The following is a 22,910-nucleotide window of genomic DNA, read 5'->3' as shown; positions in this document are numbered from 1 at the left end:
TATTTATATAATAAATATATAGTTTAATTTAATATTTTGTTTTATTATTATTCAATGATAAAACAAACCATTAAGAGCTATTCATTTTAATTTAAAAAAATAATTAATTGCTGAATATATAAGCTCTTATAATATTTGATATGTTTGTGATTGACTACGTCTAATCACAAACATATCAAATATTATAAGAGCTTATATATTCAGCAATTAATTATTTTTTTAAATAAAAATGAATAGTGATGAGAAAAATGACTTATACCAATTTCGTTCTTAGTGGTTCGTTTTATCATATAATAATAATTTTAAAAAATTATTAAATTAAACTATATATTTATTATATAAATACATTAAACAATACACTCATATATTATATTTAATATGATACAATTATATTGTCAATTACATTATTATTAATTGCATAATAATACAATTATATATTATATTTAATAAACCAACTCCAAGTACCCGGGTTCGAATCCGACTGGGCAGATAATTATTTTCAGTTCCACTGTAGCCGAGAGTCAACCCTGTCGGTTATGGAGCCCTCCTGAGGTCCACCCAGCTTCCTAGAGCAGTCTTAATTGGGGAACTGGCGGTTGAGCGTGATCATGAAAAATCACCTTATTGTATAACAATTGTTCTACAACCAGTGCTTACAAAGTGCTGAACCCATGACCCTTAATGAGTCATGGGGTTTCACATTATATACATTTATTTATTTCCAATAAAATAATTTTGATTATATAAGTAATACCCTACATATTTTATTTCTAATGATTATTATATCATTATAATTAAAGTTTTGTTAATTTCGTTATGTGATTATATAAAATCACACATATATTATTCAATCAATTAAAGAGCACGACCTTCTTTCTCATTAACATATATTTGAATTGAATGAGATGAGCTGTATAGGATATGCGAGGACCTTGTAAGCCGCACGAGTGGTTTATCCGAGATCCATTTGTCTAATTTAAAATTATTATTTCAAATTAAATCATTTTTACTTTCTTATATTCAGGTCGTGCAACGAGGAAGTTAGTATAAACTGTGATGCAATTATGCGAGATAAAGAAAGGCACATGGGTATACGAACAGAATATAACTTAAGTGTCAGGTAGAACATCCGTTTTTTAAAAAAAAATTTTAACTTTTATTTTCAACTTTATATAAATTATGATACGAAAAGTGAATGTTTTTTCCTATTTCGTACAGATGACTACAATATTTTTGGTAAGAGCATAAAATAAAGTTTAAAAAAAAAAATGATTACCAACATATAACTGCTAAAGCCTCTGAATAGCACGAATTTATCTATAATGCCACATTCCTATTCATAAATTAATATTTTAAGGCGTTTCAGTTATTCATTATTTCAGAGCTCAGTTGGTCTTGGAAGGTAAAGAAGGTCCACTTAGCCAATACATATTTACACTGTGTCTTCACACACCCTACGGGGATCCCAACGCCTGTGATCGATGAATTGGGTATATTCTAAATTGGGGAAAAATCAGGCGGTTGAGCGTGATCATGAACAAATCGCCTCCTTGCATAACCGTTGTTCAAGAAACAGTACTTCCTTACAAGATACTGAATCCTGAATCCCTGACCCTTTCATGTGTTGTAGCGATACCTATTTTCATTTTCAATTATTTTAACTCAGAGCTGGGCAAAATTAGTTGTACATAAATAGACGACTATATTGTCATAGACACAAGTTATAGTTATTAATGTTTCATTAATTATACTAGTCCATAGTTTACTTCCGTTGATAGTTCAATTCTGTTCAGATATTACAGATATCTAATTGTTTTTCATATCCTAAATTATGGCTCAGAGGATCGCTCTATGTATCATACACCTATATAATATATAATGAAGGCCAAACGAACCCGATGGTTCGATGACGATACCACCAAGCGCTCCCCGCATACATCCTTGCAGTGACGCCCGTCCAAACCCAATTCCACTAAACCAGTTTTAACGCAATCCTCCCATCTACGTTTCGGTTTACACCTCGGACGTTTACCCGTAGGTTCAGTGTTTATTAACATTTTAGGGATCCGCTCGTTACTAAGCCCTACAACCTTACACGCCCATCTTATACGCCGCAATGCTATAATGTTAATTATATTTACCGGGTGTAGGTCCCTTAATTCGGCCTCGCGCCGTCTCATTACCGCGTAGGGGAGCGTCTCACAGGTGGCGGATGTGGAGATGGTCGGTGGAAATTCCTCTCGGCTTGGTTGGACTCGCTGACCAACAATGAGAGCGGCCCACCATGCTTGCTGGAGGGTGTGTCGTAGGATTGAACGCTCTACTCACATATTTTTTAGTTCACAAAACAGTCATCATACGTCTATAGCAATTAAAAATAAATGTAATAAAATTAGTTCTGTTTTTAAATTTAATAATAGGGGAATAATTTGTCAATAAAAAAAGAAAGGTGATGAGTGAATGCGGAATTGCCACATGCTGAAAACAATATTTTTTTAAGTTAAATTCTTAAGTTCATGTTCCAGGGTTCCATAATAGTTATATTTTTAAATATATGTAATATAATTTATCTCTATATTTTCTTTCTCTTTTTTTGTAATAATTATTTATAGTTTACTTATTTACAGCTACATCTAAATAAAATGGAAGATGAAGTAGTGATTGCTGGTATCGCTGGGCGTTTTCCCGGCTGCGACGATGTGGAAACCTTGAAAGAAATGCTCTTCAACAAGATCAGTGGAGTGACCTCAGACAACCGGAGATGGGATAAAGGTGAGCGAACTCATTTCGATGCAAACAATTCAATATTGTAATTGCGACTCAGTGAATGAATCTGCATGCATTAGTAATACATGTTATGTCCTGGGAGAAAGTTGTTTTGTCTGATATTTAATAGACATTCACGGCCAACTCACTGTATCCCTCAGAATATCACGGGCTTTGGAATGAAGGGGGAAAAGGGAAAGCCTACCCCATGCCCCGTGATTCTTCTAGTTGGATTATATATTTCATAAAAATAATTATGTACAAAAATAGGAAGATTCGATACGCCAATACGGCGCTGGGATACTTACTAGCCGTAAACAATTATTTTTTATTTTATTTTATGATATTTTTATTAAATATCAAGTATTATTTAAAACGGAGTGACGTAGCCTCGCTGGCATTATGTCCTGAACTAATCCGGTTCGAATCCAGGTTTTACCCTCAAAATGTTTGTTGTCTGAAAATCAGTGGATATTGTCGAAGCGTAGTTTGGAAGACATTTTCTGGGCCACTCAACCCTAAAAAAACGAGTGACTGAGAGTAAATAAACTGGTTAAAATCAGATACCATGAATATTTTTCGTCATGTTACATAGTAAGCTTACATTTTGCCTTAAATTATTTCTCGTTATTATTTATTTATCTTATTATTATTTATAATATTATGACTAAATTCTAGATGTCATTAATGCTTCTTCAAATCATTCAGCTAACTCTTCATAATTTTTGCTATCTATACTATTAATAAATATATTATAATATTATATGAGCGACAGACCATGTAGGTCTAAGTCCTCGCGTGATGTCTTAAGAAATACATCGCGCGTTTCTTGATTTGGTTTTTCGTAGGGGTGGGTTCGTCACTCCCACGCCTATTTTTTTGTGAGTTCCACCCATTGGCTAATGGGCCTCACGAATGCCTGGGGGGGAGGGGCTGCGAGTGAGTTTATGATTATAAAAATCCCGGATGGGACCGGGGTCGAACTCGCAACCTTAGGGTTGGTAGACAGGCGCGTAGCCACGCTGCTAACTCTGCCCCCTACTAAATAAATACCTTACAAAAATAATAATTAAATAAAAATATTTTTTTTATTTCAGGTGAATTAGGTGTACCTCATTTTCTTGGCAAACTTAATGATCCATATAACCTGGATTTGACATTTTTCGGTGTTCATTCGAAATTGGGAGAGAGCATGGATCCACAAACCAAACTGGTAATGGAAGTTGGATTTTCAGCTATTTGTGATGCTGGTAAGTATATTATTTCTTCTTACAAATTTTTAAATACTTTAAAAAAAATAGAATTGTTAATGAGAGTACTTTAATCCAAGTTTACTGATGAACTAGTTAAAGAACAGTTTGGTGCGGAGAAATGATCTTATTAAATTTAGCAAAAGATTAACTAATTTTCGCAGCTTGCTTGTTTTTCCATAGTACTGAAATATTAAATGTTTACTAAAAATATTAGAATGTAACTTTTACTTACTATAAATTAACTTTTACTTACTATTTCCATGTGTCTCGGCTTTTTTCCGATTTGAACTCCAGTCTCTATTTTTCTTTTTCTTCACCTTTAGTTATTTATAAAATTCTTAAATATGTTTTATTTATCTATAGTTTATTATTGCTACCAATGGTAACTGTTTATTTATTTTTAAATTAAATTTTCTTTAGAAGAAGGTTTTTCTGAACATTCAACATTTAAGCCCTGTTAAACAATTTCTATGAGAATAAAACTCCTAAGGCATGTTTATCAAATTGGGCACCTTGTGCGTCATATCCGGAAAACCTTTTTTTTTGTAGACTGCAGTACCAGATGGTTCTAACGATTTTGATACAAATTTTACAAAGTCTTATCCTAACGAGGTTCTAAAAAAAAAGTTTGAGTCATTTTTATAGGCAATTAATAATGAAAAAATATATTTTGTGGAAAATTGTATAGAATAATTTTAATAGATAATTAATTGAATTATTTAGATTGAGTATTTTACTAGCAATGATGCCGTGAATTAGACTTTGTGCCTGTGGTTTTTAAAGTAGTTAACATAGGTTTTCTTGGGAAACCTTTAACTTTTTATTAGTTTTCGAAAACAACACATCTTCTTGAACATTACAGATGCTGCTTTAGAAGATTAAAAAGGTCAACTAAAAAAATAAAATTAATTGTACTAATATAAGGGAAGTTAAAGCAAACTATGTTTGTATAAGCTGAGTGAATGGAGACGCCAGATATTTTCCAATGCTTCATAGTTTTAATTCAACAGTATATCCATTTATAGGTTTCTCAAGATATTACCCATAAAATACCTATTATAATACGAATTTACTTAAAGGATTATAATTTTCATTAAATATAATTATTCTACATTAATATTTGATTTATAAATGCCTCAGGTGTTAATCCGTCAGATTTGGCTGGTTCGAACACAGCAACCTTGATAGGATCCTCACTAGCTGAAACAGAATATGAGTGCTTGATAACAAAAAAACGTTTAGACCAAACCATTCTATCGCATGCCGTGTCAATGCAAGCCCATAGAATTGCATATTATCTCGATCTGAGAGGTAAGTTTGGGAATAACTTTTTTTCCTCCTTTGTATTTTAACATGATTTTAATTTTTTGTATTATTTTCAAAGGACCTAGTTATGTATGCGATTCATCCTGGAACGGTGGTTTGTATGTGCTTCGGTACGCTAAGGATCAGATTGCACGAGGACTCGCAAGTGGTGCTTTGGTAGTTTGCACTAATCTTATCTTTATGCCACAAGTGTCGTATCACTACCATCGTTTGGGAAGGTTAAATGCAGATGGAAAAACTAAGTGTTTCTCGAATGATGGTGAGCCTCTTTCCAATCTAACACTTGATCAGTGTCCTTCATATTGATTTTTTCTACTTTTTCTATCTATAGCCGATGGTTATGCGAGATCGGAAGGATGCGTCGCATTCTTTTTGCAACGGAAGGAAAACGCACTCCGCAACTATGGTACACTGATCGGTGTGAACTCTTCACTTTACGGTTCAAAAAACAGCCCTCTCTCAGATTGCTCTGATATACCTATTGCCAATCATTTAAGAAACTTGTATCAGAAATGTAAGATTGACCCTTCAAAGATAAGTTACCTGGAAGCCTCTGGGTGTGCTTCCAAAGTAAGAACTCATCAATGATCTTAAATAAATTTTCAAAAAAATTATGTATATTGTGTCATTATATATGTGCTACCAACAGGTTGTCGATGCATCCGAACTAAATGCTGTGTCAGAAGTATTTTTGACCGATAGAAAAGAACCACTGCTTATAGGATCAATAAAATCTAATGTCGGCCATACCGAAGCAGCTTCAGGATGCTTAGGAGTACTCAAAACAATAATTGCTTCGGAGTATGGAATGATTCCGCCAAATTTATATTATTCCAGCCCTAACAGTATGGTGCCTTCCTTGGTAGCTGGAAAACTGAAGGCAAGAGTCGCTTTTCCCTCTTTCTTAATTATTGTAATTTTCGTGAACACAAAAAAACTATTTTTTTTTTCAAAACAGGTAGTAACTGAACCAACGCCATTGGAAGGAGATTATTTAGCGGTTAGCAACATGTCAGCTACTGGAGATTTCGGACATGCCATAATTAGGAAGCACTCAAAAACGAAGAAAAGGCAACCTGAAGTAGGAGTTCTACCACCTGACGGAATACCACGGCTTGTTCTTTTATCCGGACGAGAAGAAAATGGACTGGCAGAGATTATGAAAAGGGTGAGACACAATAAATTTATTCTACACAACAAGCCGTTTTTTTTACTTAGGCCCTTTTTTTTATTTTCAAACCTCTTTATTTTTATGTATGGTTACAGAATACAAATATATATTACAATACATTATATATATATACACACACACAAATTTGCATGATATCTTCATTTGCTGTATGGCATTATAAGAGTAGTTAGATCTACTCCGGCCCTCCATGGTAGCCTTACTTTTCTGACTTTTCAAACAGACAATAATAGCGAGTAGGTTGGTCGATGTACGAACTTAATAATTCCTTTTACAGGTAGAAGAGATGCCCATTGATGAAGAATTCATTGCACTGACCCATAGAGTATTTGGAAAAGGAATAAAAAATCATATTTACAGGGGATTCACAATTTTGGACGACGATTCATCCAAGAAATTCAAGTTGATTAAGGTATCCGAAACATAACAACAACGAGGAAGGATAATTATAAAAATAAATATTTACATTTTATTAGTTTATTAATACATTGTATATTAATTTCTTGTTTCAGAGCAGGTAATGAATTTAAAACACAAACTTATTTTCATTATTTTTCTTTAGTATTTTTATTTTTCTCCAACGTTTCAGAAATACCATTTTCAAGAATACCTTAATATATTGATTTTATCCATCGACATAATATATCAACAAAATATAACATTATTATTTAAGAAAAAAAGGTAGAGGATTACATCAAAATAAGGTTCATGAAATTCCACTCCCAGTTGCCTACATTTAAAGTAGCAGTGACCTATAACTTGGGAAACCCAACCACGACCCGAAGACTGAAGGACATCCTGTTATAAATTATACATCTATCAGTTGTGTTATTGTCACTTTAAAATTTTATCCTTAATTTCTTTTTTTTTCTCTTCATCTTTTTCTTAAATTCACTTTCATTTATCTTTCTTCCATTAGAAGTCAATTATTTATTTTGTTAAATCCATAAATGTCATTGTTTTTGTTATTAATGCTTGTTTAATATTTTATTAAGGATTACTATTTTATCTTAATTTTTGTTGGATTTATAACTATGTATATAGTTAGGGGAGTCTTTTCTTTGAGACTATACTCCCCCCCCATAATCAATTGTCAAAAAAAAAATGTACCTCTTACATTAACCATGTAAGGCCCACCAGGCCGATCGGGTATTAAATAAACAAATAAATGATGAAAAATGAATAAAAGGTAAGTAAAAAAGATGAATGTTTTAAGGTATCCATGATAATTACCTAAGGATTGAGACGTTGGAGAAAAATAATGATTGTTATGAGAAAGAATAATAACAAAACTGCGTTTTAAATAATTTAATTTTTTCTATTTAAAATTAAAGGAATATAGTATGTCAATGATTTGATCTTTATGATTACGAACTTATTTAGTATCGTAGTTATTGGAAAGAATTTACTTGAAGCAATATGTGAACCCTCCTCGCAATTTAAACTTTTATTTTTATTTTTTTAGCCTTTCCATGGAGGTGAGAAGAGACCACTTTGGTTCGTATTTACCGGAATGGGATCACAATGGGCTGGCATGGCCGGAAACCTAATGACGTTGCCAAGTTTCGCGAAATGCGTCCAGTTTTGTCACAACGAACTCAAGCACCTAGGAGTCGATGTCATTGATATAGTCACCAATACCGATCAGTCGATATTCAACAATGTATTAAATGCATTTGTTGGAATCACTACGATACAAGTACGCTAAAGATTGGATTTTTTTTTCTTTATGAGAAAACGGTAATAGTTAAACCTCAACATGATCATTGTTCATTTACAGGTTGCATTGATTGATTTAATAAAAGAATTAGGACTGGAACCTGATGGCATCGTTGGCCATTCTTTCGGTGAGCTGGCTTGTGCATACTGTGATGGCTCTGTAACCGCCCAACAGGCCATCTTAGCTGCCTACAATCGCGGGAAGATATCCATCGAGGCTAAAGTTGATCCAGGGCTGATGGCAGCTGTAGGTAAGGATCACCGTTCCTATTACTGTGTAATGTATCTAACAAGTTGTGGCAAAAATAATGCTGGATCACCAATGGCAGAAAATAATTTAATTGAATAAACAAATATGGAGCCACTTATCGTGAGAAGATTGCAGGAATGGTCGTTTAGTTGACAAAATAATAACAGAAAATCACTAAAATAAACAATCTTCCAGGCAGTTATTCTTTTTTAGATAGATCCGGTTCATACAGACCAATGGTTTCCAAGACGTCTGCGGCCCACCTCCAATTCCGACTTGGGGCAAAGGGGAACTATTTGAAAATTAAGTAACTTTTTGAGACACTTCTATTCTGTACTTGGGCAAGTGTACTTTCAGTTAGCATACAAACATCAGGAATGGTAACTAATAAAGTAGACCCGATAATTAGACCTTCACGCGGCATAGTGCACAATTTTTTTTTATTGTACCTATTGTTTGTCAGCGCTAAACTAAACGCACTTGTGCCTGCACCCAAGCTTTCACAAGGCTTATACTGAGGAACATAGGGTATATTTAATATTATAAAATGGGAATAACTATTCAGCACATATAAACAGGCATATATATATATATATATATCAGTCACTAATCAGATAAGTTTTATTTTATTTTGTGTTTAAACAATTGGTAATAATAGGAGTGGAGGCTTTAGTTTGCTTTGGGGTTGAAGGAGAGGTGGAGGTAGGGTAAAATTATGGGTTATAATTAAACTAGGTTTTAGTAAATATCTGGTTCCTACTTCTCACTATTTTGGATCAGATAAATAACTTTCCTTTTTTTCTTGTCTGAATGAAATACATCGAAATATTTGAATAAAAACTGAAGGGTAGAGATACATTATTTAACAATACCTTTTCATCAATTCATTCCTTTTGGATTACTGTGAGACGGAATTTAAATCCAATTAAGTATATTGGACAAAATTCAGGCTACCAGAATTCTGCGTTTCTAATAAATTAATAACAGTTATTGTAATTAAAAGTTTTTTTTATTAAGTTTGATTAATTTTAAATTAAGAAATCTTTATAAAAAATAAAAAAGTTTTTGTGATTGATAGTGAACATAAAACTGCATCCAAGTTAGATATTAGGGTGCACAAATTAACTTGCAGAATACCTGCATCATTTTTGTAACAATATTACAGTGTTAAATTGAACTTAACATTTAGTACCTAATCAGCCCTTCAACCTTTACGACTTCATATTTTTTTTCAAAATGAATTGAATTTAATGCTAACTTTAAGATATTCTAAAATTTATGTAAACACAAAATATCATACATTTGATACAGAAGATAAATTGCTCTTTAATATAATTTTTCCGTTGAGATAAATGGAAGAATTTTCAGTGCCAACAGAAGCTACTTTGGGCATTGGAATTATTTCACCATCCAATTTATCAGAATGAGATTGAAAATATTACTTTAACTACTATCTAACAATCTACTCTACTACAAGATATTGATCCATCCAGTTCTCATCTATGCGTCAGTGACGTGGACTCTAACCAGGGGCAAGGATGGGCGTTGATGACCTCAGGGTTTTACGCCCTTAAGCCCCAGACAACAACAACAACCAGGGGCAAGGAGAATATAATCCTCATTTTTGAGAGAAAGAGCCTTCGAAGAATATTTGGTCCAATCAAGGTTGGTGGCCAATGAAGAAGAATGAAAAATGTGGAAATATACAAGCTTTTTGGAGAAGCTAATGTCATGAGACTTACAAACAAAGGACGTCTTCCCTGGGCTGGACAGATTGCTGGAATGAAAATGAATGATATTTCAAAATTAAACCTAGAAGGGAATTTCCACTGAGCTATAGATAGAGAATAGCCAGAACGGGGATAGACAGTTGGGAATGAGGAACTGGAGAGCAGTAGCACAGGACCAGAACACCTGGTGAAAGCTTCCTGATGAGACCAAGGCCCACATCAGACTATAGTGCTAAGGAAGAAGAAGAAGCAAGAAATTTCATACTTTCGATACTATTTCATAATGTAAACTATTTACTTAATTTAATATCTTATTTTTTATTTAATTAAATAGCTTCACAGCTATACAAAACCTCAAATTCAAAATATTTCATTAATAAGTTAATTACAGTTTTATAATTAAAACCATGTATCATCAGTTTGTATACAAACAAAGAAATAGTTTAATGTAAATTAATATATTTACCTATGTCACAACTGAATGATAAATAAACATTGTATTCTAATAAAATATTGAATGATTATTAAAAAAAAAAAAGCTCATTTCATATTAAGTATAAAAGGGTACTCTACATCCTTAAGTTAAACAATTTTTTTACATATTTCTCTACAAGCAAAATTGCCATTACCATAATGTGTACATGATAGAAAATGTTCAGGTTTGAATTAGAATCTCCTAATTAATGTTTAAATGTCAGAAAATATTGGCAATATTACTTAATAAAAAAATATTTGATTAATTTTGTAAGCTGTATTACTTCTATTCCATTTTAGGATTAGGATATGAAAAATTAAAGAAATTTGGATTACCTGACACCATTGATATAGCATGTCACAACTCAGAAGATAGCTGTACAATTTCTGGCCCTTTAGAAGATGTCAAGCAGTATGTTGATGAGCTCCAGGAGAAAGGGATATTTGCGAGAAGTGTAGCAACAGGTGGAATTGCTTATCATAGCAGATATATACAGTCACTGGGGCAACAGTTTAGAGATGAGTTGAGAAAGGTAAACCTAAAATACCAGAAACAATTAGAAATGAATATATTATTTTTTTTTATTTGTTCCTTAGAATCTTGATTTTAACATCCTATAATGTCAATAATTAAATTAGTTGAATAATTATTATTGTTGGTTGTGATTTTTTTTTTGTTTTTTTTTAGATAATTCCTACTCCTAAAGTTCGTTCTTCAAAATGGATTTCCAGTTCAGTACCTGAGGATGAATGGGAGAGTGATCTGGGAAAGTACAGTTCTGCTGAATATCATACAAACAATCTTCTCAACAGTGTACTTTTTGAAGAAGCATGTGCTCACATACCTAAAAATGCAGTCGTTATCGAAATAGCTCCTCACGGTTTGTTACAAGCTATCTTGAAAAGGATGCTACCTCAAGCTACACATATCCCACTTACCAATAGAGCTGAATCTGATAGCTTGAAATTTCTTCTTGCTGCTATTGGAAAGTGAGACTTTTTTTTTCTTGTTCATAATGCTATCACATTTATATTTACTTTGGTATTTTCATTTCTAATTCCTGTATTTTTTTTTTACAGCACTTCCCTTTGAAATTTACTTTGTAACAAAACATTTGCCACATAAGTGTCCTTATAATGTGTTTTGTCCTTATAATTACATCTAATAATCCCTATGTTTGTTCTTATCCATGGAAGTTTCATCTTTGAGATTTACAACACTATAGTGCTTTGATAAGTCCTTGTTTTATATTGAAATAGAAAAATAACTTATAATGAAAAATTAATCTTTTGAGAAGCATTCACGTTAACCTACTATTCATTTCTTCATAGTACAGTATAATATAAAATTCAGTAAATTATGTAGCAATTAAAATTTTTGGGAATCTAATGAATGAACCAGTAGATTGATCATAACAAGCAAGAGGACTTAATTTAAAATTAGTAAATGATTATCAAAATATGACCAAAATTCATGTTCTTAATTTATGTAGGTTGCATAACATAAGAAGAACAAATTTAAAAATATTTCAGGATGTTCACTGAAGGAGTGCAAGTTGATGTCCAAAAGCTTTATCCTCCAGTTGAATTCCCCGTGTCTCGAGGAACACCTTCTTTGGCAACCCTTCTTAATTGGAATAATGCAGGAACATTTAGGCCTTGGACCTTCCTTCAAAGAAGAAAAAATGTGAGTAAAATTATTTGCTCATAAAATAAGAATGTCGTTAAGATTTTCTTTGTGCAGTTCCACAAGTAAACACTTAATTAGTAAGACTGATGGACACCCTTCTTGTGTCAACCATTCATTGTTAATATTCTTCAAGAAGTTTCTTCTCATGGTGATGTTTCTCATAATGTGTATTTCTTTGATCCAAGAAATTACACTTTTTAGTTCTTATTCTCTAAAATATTTTATAAATTTGAATTTAATAAAAATGCAATTAATTTTATTTTTCAGGTTAAAATTAGCAGAGAAATCACTTTTTCAAACAACAACTATAAGCATGAAAAATTCTCAAAATGTTTTTTAAATGGAGCTCCAATTATATTAAGTGCTGCATACATTGTAAGTTGAAGTTTTTAAATAACTTTTAGTAACAATTTTCAGAAAATTCATTGTAAAAAATTGAATTTCAGGTGAGTATGCTAATGATTCACATTACCACACTGTAATCGTTTTATGAAATAATAATTTGTTTTTTAATTTTACAAATGGTTTTGCTTCCTATTAAAAACTTTTAAAAGTGTGCTATTGTTTTTGAATATCCACCAAACTAATTAGTACAAACAAACTCTTGAACTTCAAATTCTCTTCACCACGTAAATTCTAGTTATCGTTCTTATAACCACCTTTGAAACAACATTAAGCAGTAATGAAGAAGTTCTTAATAAAGTACTTCATGATAGACAGTTACTTTATCAAATATAGTGGTATAATACTGTTTAATTATTTTGTTGTAATACAACAAACAATTTAATATCTGGACTATTGATGTCCTGGAGAATCTTCCTATAGCTCAGCAAGAGCTTAGCTGCTGACCTTAGATGGAATATCGAGTATGTCCAAAAGCAGACAGATGCGACTGATACTATCCAAACCTTTCTTAGAAACAATACTGTTTTTTACATTAAAAATAAATATCATGGACTTGTATCAAATTTCTCACAGAAAAATGTCAATACTATGATCTGCTATTCCCTGGTAGGAAAAATGATCATCATGAATTCTTGAGTAATACAATGCTTTTTTGTACAATTTAATAGTTTTTGGTTACTCCACATTAAAAAAAAAAAAAAAAAAAAAAAAAAATGCGTGGCTTTTAAGGCTATCTATTATCTCAAAATATTAACTACTTTTTTAAAAAGAAATAATGAAATTAAATCAAGTTATTTGATAGATTTTTACATAGCCTTTTTAAATTAATTTATTCAATCTTCATTTTTAAAAAAATGGTTTACAAATAATTAATTACATTATACAAATAATTAATAAAAGTACATTTATTGAGAATAACCGGTACATCAATTGGGAATTAAACCTTCATAATATCATGTATTATCAATTCTCATCTACATGAAAAATTAGCATTGTAATTTCATTGATGTCAGACTTTAGTAATACATGTTAAGTGTGCACTCTTCAGCGGTGTGAGAATTCTTTAAGTTAACCATCTACCCAAAAGTTTTACTCAGTTGTTACAGATTTTGTAGAACCAGGTTGAAGTGATGATATTCCTAATCACTAAACCAGATTATCCTTGGCATTTTTTCCAAGACTGCCATTCGATATTCCTTATGGATATGTTATAATCATAATATGCACTCATATTGATGACCCATCCTTCTATTCTTTTTGTGTTAAAGTTTTTCTTAAATGAATCTTCTTGAATTAATTCTGTCATCTGGTTCTGCTACTGGCATTATTTGGTATAAAAGGGTCATCTGTTCCACAACTGAGTCAATAAAAACACTATATATTATCTGGTGGTTGAGCTTAATGTTGGGTAGATCTGTGCATAGTTTTTAGTTGAAAATTGATACTTTATTCCTAATTACTGAACTCATGAACCTTCATAGGTTCTAGTCTTAGTATTTTTTCTCTCTTTTTATGTAGAACTTACTGAATTGAATAAATAAAATATATTTTGCCATTTTAGAGTACTGTTTTAGAGGAATATTTAAAATTCAACAATGGAGATCTTACTAAAATAATATTTCAAGGAGTATCTTTTAAGAATCTAGTCAAATACGAAGGTAAGTTTAATCAATCAATCATCTTTATTTATGTATGTATATATAGTTGACCGTAAAAATTGATATATAAGAAGATGGTCAGGGTCGCGGTCAAAAGAGAAACAAAAATAGTTTACAACTATTTATTTTCCAACGTTTCGCTCCACTTTGCAGGGCTGTTCAAAGCAAACGGTTGAATAGAAGGAAACAATGAAGTGGAAGCGTGGAGGAGTGGGGAGGAGGTAGCCAGCCAGCCGTTTAAGGGCTATATTTCAATTTCAAATACGTCGCGTGTACAGGAAGTAGTGATAAAGATATGACAAAAAATGAAAAATGATAAGAGAAAAATACAAAAATATGATAATAATAATAACTAAGTAAAATTAGAATGACACATATTGTTACTAATAATACGAGATTATACTGAAGAAAATAAAACAATATAGGATATAATAACAATGATTGTAAAAAAAAGTAACTAATAATAAGTAAAAGTAAATAAAGAGTAGTATAAAAAAAAAAATTACAAAGAAATAAGTAAGAAAAATAATTAAACAATGATAAGAACTGTATTATTTATATATCATGAAAATAATCATTTATCTACACTGATAATAGTAATAGTAAAGATAACAGGAGTAACATGAATAACATAAAGTGAAATAAGGCAATTTAAAAATCGGAAGTGAAAGTTTACAAAATAAAATAAAAATATATATATAAAAGTACAAGGTGAGATGTAGAAAGAAGTACATAAAAAGATTAAAAATAAGTAATAGAGAATAGAAATAAGTGAAAAAAGGTGATGGAATGTTAACCATATAGGTGATGATAATGAGAAGTGAAATAAGTTAATAGAAACATGTGAAATAAAAGTTTACAAAAACAAAAACAAAGTAAATGTGAAAGTTAATAAAACATAGATGAATAAATATAAGTAAATGCAGCGATAGATAACATAAGTGATAAAGAGATAACAAACAGGTGAAAAAAAACAAAAACAAAAGTATAATAGAAAAATGTTTGGTGTTTAAATGTTAAATTTTTCATCATATCTTTATCACTACTTCCTGTGTATGCGACGTATTTGAAATTGAAATATAGCCATTAAACGGCTGGCTGGCTACCTCCTCCCCACTCCTCCATGCTTCCGCTTCATTGTTTCTTTCTGTTCAACCGTTTGCTTTGAACAGCCCTGATGAAGCCCAGCAAAGTGGGGCGAAACGTCGGAAAAGGAATAGCTGTAAACTATTTTTGTTTCTCTTTTGACCGCAACCCTGACCATCTTCTTATATATCTTTATTTATCATTCTAGAGGTAGTAATTGTCATCGTCCAAAGGTTTATCCATCACATTTTTGGAAGATTTATTTATTAATTAGAACAGTATAACTTTAAGATATGTACAAATTTAATTTTTGTTTTTTTAGGTGATACATCTGTCTTCATGTCATTTCTAAGAGGCTCTGGAGTATGGGAAATATGCAAAGGAAATAATCTTGTAGCTGCTGGGAAAATCAATACTTTCCTTCAAGGATATAACACCGAACCACTAAGTATCATTGAAAGGAAAACACAATGTATTTCAGCTCATCAAGTTTACACTTATTTGTCAGTGCTAGGATATTCAGTCCATCCTGAACTTCAGCTGATCAATAATCTTTACTTGTCTGGAAATGGTAGTGTGTCCGAAAATGATTCTGTATTATTTACTTATTTAAATTACTATGAATAGCTTTGAAAATTCTATAATAGCCAAATATTAACAACTATTTATTCATGTGTAGAAGTAGAGGCTGAAATAAAATGGACTGGCGATTGGTTATCTTTCCTTGATGCTATTTTTAAAATTGTTGAGTATTTTGAATCTATTGAAAATAATGAACTAGAATTAGTATCATATATTGAGAGGATTACCATTGATCTCTCATCGTTTCCTCCTGAGGGTGGAAAAGGTAAATTGATTTCTATTCCTCAACTTGGTTTTGTTTTGATTATAACAATCTTTGTATTGAAATTGTTTTGTTGTAGTTTTTACATTGATATACAATATGGATATGGGATTCATTTGGGGTCAAGGCATTGAGATTCTTTTGCCATATACCAGTCATCCAAACTTACCGCTACAGAAACTGTCAGCAGTTGAAAAGACAACAGAATTTTTATTGCCTAAGTTCGTACCATACCTTGAAGTTAGCAACAAAACTGAAGTGAGTAAATATTTAACATTTATAATTAAAATTATTGTAGCTACCAATTTAAAAATTATGATACAGCTTTGAAACTTTGGTAAGTAATAAAATGGAATTAGAGTAATCTAAAAAAGTCAAAAAAAAAGAGCTTTCAACTGAGAATGCTCTTGTTCCAGGTACCACCTTATTTATATTTGTTGTTTTCTATACTTTTTTAATGAAAATTGTTGATTACAGGATGATTTCTTCCAAACATGTTTGTTGATTATCTTGGATAATTTGTACAGAAAAAATAATGAAGAACATCCAAAACTACATGTAATAAAAATTTTGGAAAACATTTCCACACCAGATGTTGTTAATGATATTTTAAGGAAGCAGAATGATATAGAGGTAAAATATTTAAAAAGGAATATTTATCTCTCTGTTTTTTTTTTGTAAATTTGTACTTATTACATTTTTAATTTAGGTAAAAATGTCTACTGTAGCCAGTGACACTATGGTGCTCAATATAGATCTGAGTGAAAACACAGACAGTTTCAGTTTAATCATTAGTGGGAGCAGTCTTCTTGATAATACATTAAAAGTTCTTAACAATTCTGAGGGTGGGTTCCTGATCTACAAAGGTCCTAGACCTCCTACTACCTTAGCGATAATAAGCAAGCAGATTATTAAGAATGAGAGCTATTTCTTTTGTAAAACGGTAAGTCCAGATTTATGAAAACACACACACACACACACACTACGTGTTCAATTCAAATTGAATTGACCTAATATGTAGAGCACCAGTAATTATGCTGAAGGACCCAAGTTCAAATCTTGGCTTAACACAATAAATGTTCAAGTAATAACTTCAATATAATTAAATATTTTAGCATATATACATATGTTATTAAGTCAACTCATATCTAAAAGGTTCTATGATAATGAAAATGAGAATGTCAAGATTCCTTCTTAAATTTTTATGCTAATGCTTGATAAAATATGAAGAATATATCAATTAAAAATGAACTTGAGGAATATAACAACTATTTTAATGACCATGTTAGATGACAGAAAATTAAAAAGTTACCGATCTTTTTTTAAAATACTATTTACAAATTTTTCTATTTTAGGCTGAATCATGATTCATCAGAATTATATTTCTAGTTTAAATGATGACTCTATATTTTATGAAAAATTTAATTATTTATTTTATCTCATTATTATTTAATTATTTCTATTAATAATAATTTAATCATTATTATATCTTGAATTTACAGGTAAAGAAACAAGTCGAAAAACCAATTTTCATCATACACGACAATAACTGGAAATCAAATTTAATCAATCATTTAAACCAAGAAATTCAGAGATTATATTACTTTGTCAATAAGTATACTTCTCTTGCAGCTGTTCATGATCTAATAGAGCAAACTACCTCCTTTAAAAACCCACATCTCTTAAGGTAATATAGTTTTTTCCCACAAGCACGCTTTGTTTTATTTTGTGTAAACATTTTTTTGATGCACAGATGGTTAAAATATAATGAATTTAAATTAATAGAAATAAGAGATTTTTGATCGCCATAAAAATATACAATTTTCAGAAATCAGTAAAACTTAGTCAAAATAAATAAATAAATATAGTTGGAGAACGATAGTCCGGGTGGCGGTCAATACAGGTTTCAAAATGGTAACAAAAAACTATTTATTGTTAACCAACATTTCGTCCCACTTTGCAGGGCTTCATCAGGGCTAAGTGAGAAAGCAAGATACAAACATTTTAGAATTAACAGAACATTAAAAATAAAAAACATTTAAAAAAAATTGTTAAGTTTATAAAGTATATAGAAAAAATAAAATATTAATAATAACAATATGAGGAAATATACATGTCGGTAGACTGGAGGCAAGTTGTGAATAAATATAATCAGATATGATAAGTTCTCAATATAGATCTAGACAAATTAATTGTAGGAGACTATTCATTAAAATTGGTTTTAAATATGGTAGAGAAGTAGATGTATAAGGTACAGGTATACAGGTATAGGTACTACTATACCTCACCTATACCATATCTATACCACCTATCTGTTGTACCTTGTACATCTACCTCTCTACCATATTTAAAACCAATTTTAATGAGTAGTTTCCTACAATTTGTGTCTAGATCTATATTGAAAACTTATATCACACCTGGTTATATTTATTCACAACTTGCCTCCAGTCTACCAACATGTATATTTCCTCATATTGCTATTATTAATATTTTATTAATTTTATTTTTTCTTTATACTTTATAAACTTTTTTTTAAACATTTTTTTAAAAATGTTTCTATCTTTAATGTTCTGTTAATTCTAAAATGTTTGTATCTTGTTTTCTCATTTAGCCCTAACGAAACCCTACAAAGTGGGGTGAAACGTTGGTTAACAATAAATTGTTTTTTGTAACTATTTTGAAACCTTTATTGACCGCCACCCAGACTATCTTCCTCCAATCTACTTCATATGGTCAACTATCTTCTTCCAATATAAATAAATATTAGTATAAATTGAATTATAAATACATTTTATGCACACACATTATTTACTGATTGTTAGGTAGTTCATCAAATGTACTTATTGTTCAAGTTTTAGTAACAAATTAAAAAATTTGAATCACATTTCATAAGGCATGAAGTAGCTAAGTTATGGACGAAAATAATGTTATAATGTATAAAACAAAATAAAAATGTAATTATTTTGTGATACAATTTATTTTATTTAGCAGCAGGTTTCATATTTTTTCTAAATATAGATATAAAAAAAGAATTAGATTTTTTTCTACTATGGTTTATATTCTTGTAATTTTCAGGTTTTTGTTTACTGATTCAGACTTATCTTCATTTAACTTTAACAAATATAAAGATTATTTAGAAAAAGACCTGCGAATTAACATATTTCTCAATGGAAAATGGGGTACTTCTCTTCTAACACCAGTTAAATTAAGATTGTCTTCAGCTATTGGATGTAAAAATGTATTCCAATTTCTTCGCATTAAGTAAGTTAAATGAAGTTTCTATTTATCTAAAATACATAGTTATTTCACACATATTCATATTAAAATATCAAGTTCAATCGTGCAAAATTTCAAGTTCAAGTTTTCAACAGAAATTCATATTCTATACCTATTGCATTCATTAGGAAAGGACTTCATTATTTTTTGCTAAGCTGTTGTATTCTTGGAAGGGACTAAGTTGGTACTCCTTATTTTCACCTCAAGAAATCCATAGATATAATTTTTTGTATTAAGTACAAGTTGTGTGATGCGCATTAGAGTTTTTTTATGCAATTATCTCAGAATAGTTGACACTGTAAAATCAGTCAGTGTCAACAATAATATTTATTATTTAATATTTTCAGATCTCTGCTATAATTTTGGAAAAGAAAGAGGTAAAAAAAATTTCTACGAGAAATATTAATAAACGTATTTTTCGCAAATTGAAGTTTGTCATCTCTTGAAAGGTTCAAATTACTGCAATACATACCACTTTCAAAAGATTGTATTTAATGTAAATAGAGCAGTTATATTGAGAAATCAACAAGTCACTAATCGAAGAAAAGTTCATTCTCGATTAAATCTACTTCACTTCAAATACCTATTAAACACATCTTACCCCTTGGTCCAATATATTTTGGAATAGTCCTTAATTGTTTTAAGAATGTTATTTATTTATTTACTGATTCTGCTCTTAAGGATCATTGGCCAAATTAGATTTAATTATATTCTATTATAATGTTTCCTGTACTTAAAAAAACATTAGCAACACTATGATTATGTTTTATTTTCAATTTTTTTTCTATTGAGGAAAGAAGGCATGCCGTTTCATCATTTGCTATGCATATATATATATTATAAATTATTTTTGTTAAAAATAAATTCTCCTTTAATTTCCTACTGATTCTTTTTGCACATATATTTTTAGATGTCCTGACCTTGAACTTCAATCCTTAGGACTGAATCCAGTAAATGCACATGGAAATAAACATAAGGTAGCTCTCATATAATTATCTGACATTTTAAAATATTTTTTTTTTAGCTTTTGTTTTGAAAAAGGAATCAGGTTTAACTTTCTTTTTTGCTATAGCCCTTGGGAAGTACTGCTGCCCCTTAATGACTTATTCCTTTCTTCCACATCTAGGTTTCTACCTTTTTCAAACACTATATGTATCTGTATTTGTAAATGTAATATCAAGATTTTTTTAAAATAAATATTAGCTGAGCCATGGCAAACATGTTTTATTCTGACCAACCTGCTCTGAACCAGGTACTGTGGTACCTCTCCTCTTCACTATAGTGAAGAGGAGTATAGGAGTGAAGAGGAGCTCTAGTGAACTAGAGCTTCAACAGCTTCTAGTTGAGTATTAAATCATTAAGAGCTATCAAAAAGATTAATAATAAAGTTCAATATTGGATGACTTGAGCATGTATAGCAATTATTATTCATCTATTATACCAAATAGCATGCTATGTTTTTTGAGTATTTAATTTCAGAAAAGGTTCATAAAAATATATTCACACTAAAATATATTTGAATTATTACTAATGGAATATACATTTATTTTTCCAATAGCAAATGCTGTTTGAATATAGTGGTATTCACCAAGGGCAGGAAATCTGTGGACTAGCAACAATGAATGATGGAAATTTTCACTTGAAGCCAGACCCACATTTCATGTGGATTAAGCCAAAAAATTGGACTCATGACGAAATTTGTTCAGTTCTAGTTAATTACACATTGGTAAGATTGGTTGAATTATTTATCACTTTAGTTATTGTAATAGTATAACTAGTGATAATCTTGTATGACTCCTTAACAGGTTCTAACTCTTAGCTCCACATTTTCCATTAATCTATTCATTTCCAGCTGTAAATACTAAGTCATTCTGAGCTTTAACCATCTCAGTTTTCTAAAACTCACATTGTTAAATATATAACTACTTTCAATAATAAATCACCATTTTTTTTGTTACTTCCCCAGTCCATTTCAGAACCTTAACTTTTTTGTATCAAGTGTATGTCTTCACATTTAAAATTTCCGAGGAAGTCTGTTCATTTTTTTTTTTTTAGGCATACTACATCCTTGAAGAAATGACAGTACTCAAACATGTAAGCACTATACTTGTCCATGAAGGAATGACACCATTGTCGCAAGCTGTAATAAATCTTGCTATTAGGCGAAACCTTGAGGTTTTCACAACTTATAACGGAAAATCAGAACACAAAGAGTATCTTAAAAATAAATATCCACAAGTAAGCATTTTATTTCTTATAAATCATAATTTAGAAATTAATTTATACAATAGAACCTCACTAATCCAAAGGGGTAGGTTGGATCAGTTTAAATTTGTTTTTAAACAATAAAAAATATATTTTTTACCTCTTCACTATAAATAAAATACGCCATATTGATGAAAATGTTTTTTTCGACCTACTGAGATTTTTAAAATGTTTGATTTGTAAATTCGGAATTAGCTGAGAAATGGTTAATTATTTTTGTTCGTATTGAGTATAAACAAAAAATATTAAAAGAATAATGGTTTATGAGTTTAAGGTTTAAAAGTTTGAAAAAAAATATTTAATGTAAAAATTGAGTCCAGATTTATGAATGTTACTATGTCATAAAAAATGATTTTCTGGATATCAACAGGTAAAAATGAAATAATCAGTTTCCCAATTTTAATTATTTTCTTGTTGCTAACAAAAGATAAAATTCTCTTTTAGCACCTCTAAAAAATCTTCAAATTGTAAGCCATTAGACACCATTATATGTCACTAAGAAATGAACCTTTTCCTCAAAAATTAACACCAAAGGCCAAAGATAAGAAATTTTAAGTAAAATTTTTTTGTCCCCCATGTGATAATTAAATATACATTTTCCGAACAAAAGGTTTGTATAATTTATTAGCAAATAGTTTAAGCCACTATAAAAATAAATAAAATATGCAATAATTTGTCTTTTCAAGACATTATTTGCATATTTATAATTATTGAAAACCTACATATGTAACATTTAATGAAAATAAAAGTTCTTTTTTGTTTATTAAGAAATATGGTCAAAAAGGAACTCAAATAGTATAAAACTATTTATTTAATACCAAAATTTCTCCCCACTTTGCAGTGCTTCATTAGGACTAAACACAAGATAAAAAAACTAAAAATATTGTAAATAGGATAAAAGTATAAGATGGCATGAAATGTAAAACAAACTATGTTAGAACTATAAAATGTAAAAACTAAATGAAAATTATATATTTAT

General features: G+C 30.3%; 1 protein-coding gene across 2 annotated transcripts in view; it reads left to right on the top strand.

Annotated features, from left to right (window-relative positions):
* LOC106687012 (fatty acid synthase) overlaps window positions 1-22,910 on the top strand; it is a 37,477-nt gene that overhangs the window by 4,730 nt on the left and 9,837 nt on the right. Inside the window, exons 2-26 of one of the 2 annotated variants that reach the window (XM_067052728.1) lie at window positions 2,628-2,772; window positions 3,864-4,016; window positions 5,160-5,330; window positions 5,404-5,604; window positions 5,677-5,915; window positions 5,995-6,225; window positions 6,304-6,513; window positions 6,812-6,946; window positions 8,000-8,233; window positions 8,315-8,504; window positions 11,008-11,240; window positions 11,396-11,697; window positions 12,241-12,394; window positions 12,665-12,772; window positions 14,364-14,460; window positions 15,869-16,117; window positions 16,226-16,393; window positions 16,470-16,648; window positions 16,868-17,023; window positions 17,100-17,333; window positions 17,893-18,077; window positions 19,466-19,651; window positions 20,577-20,643; window positions 21,225-21,392; window positions 21,722-21,904. In XM_067052728.1, coding sequence (XP_066908829.1) covers window positions 2,643-2,772; window positions 3,864-4,016; window positions 5,160-5,330; window positions 5,404-5,604; window positions 5,677-5,915; window positions 5,995-6,225; window positions 6,304-6,513; window positions 6,812-6,946; window positions 8,000-8,233; window positions 8,315-8,504; window positions 11,008-11,240; window positions 11,396-11,697; window positions 12,241-12,394; window positions 12,665-12,772; window positions 14,364-14,460; window positions 15,869-16,117; window positions 16,226-16,393; window positions 16,470-16,648; window positions 16,868-17,023; window positions 17,100-17,333; window positions 17,893-18,077; window positions 19,466-19,651; window positions 20,577-20,643; window positions 21,225-21,392; window positions 21,722-21,904 — 4,563 coding nt within the window. In that variant the 5' untranslated portion in view covers window positions 2,628-2,642. Of the gene's footprint in view, window positions 1-2,612; window positions 2,773-3,863; window positions 4,017-5,159; window positions 5,331-5,403; window positions 5,605-5,676; window positions 5,916-5,994; window positions 6,226-6,303; window positions 6,514-6,811; window positions 6,947-7,999; window positions 8,234-8,314; window positions 8,505-11,007; window positions 11,241-11,395; window positions 11,698-12,240; window positions 12,395-12,664; window positions 12,773-14,363; window positions 14,461-15,868; window positions 16,118-16,225; window positions 16,394-16,469; window positions 16,649-16,867; window positions 17,024-17,099; window positions 17,334-17,892; window positions 18,078-19,465; window positions 19,652-20,576; window positions 20,644-21,224; window positions 21,393-21,721; window positions 21,905-22,910 lie in introns of both variants that reach the window. The other variant, XM_067052729.1, reaches the window with a different exon arrangement.

Source organism: Halyomorpha halys, unplaced genomic scaffold (assembly GCF_000696795.3).
Source record: "Halyomorpha halys isolate HHAL.00 unplaced genomic scaffold, Hhal_1.1 Scaffold908.1, whole genome shotgun sequence".
Classification (NCBI taxonomy): domain Eukaryota; kingdom Metazoa; phylum Arthropoda; class Insecta; order Hemiptera; family Pentatomidae; genus Halyomorpha; species Halyomorpha halys.
Note: the sequence above shows the minus strand (reverse complement) of the source record. Positions and strands in the feature narration are given on the sequence as shown.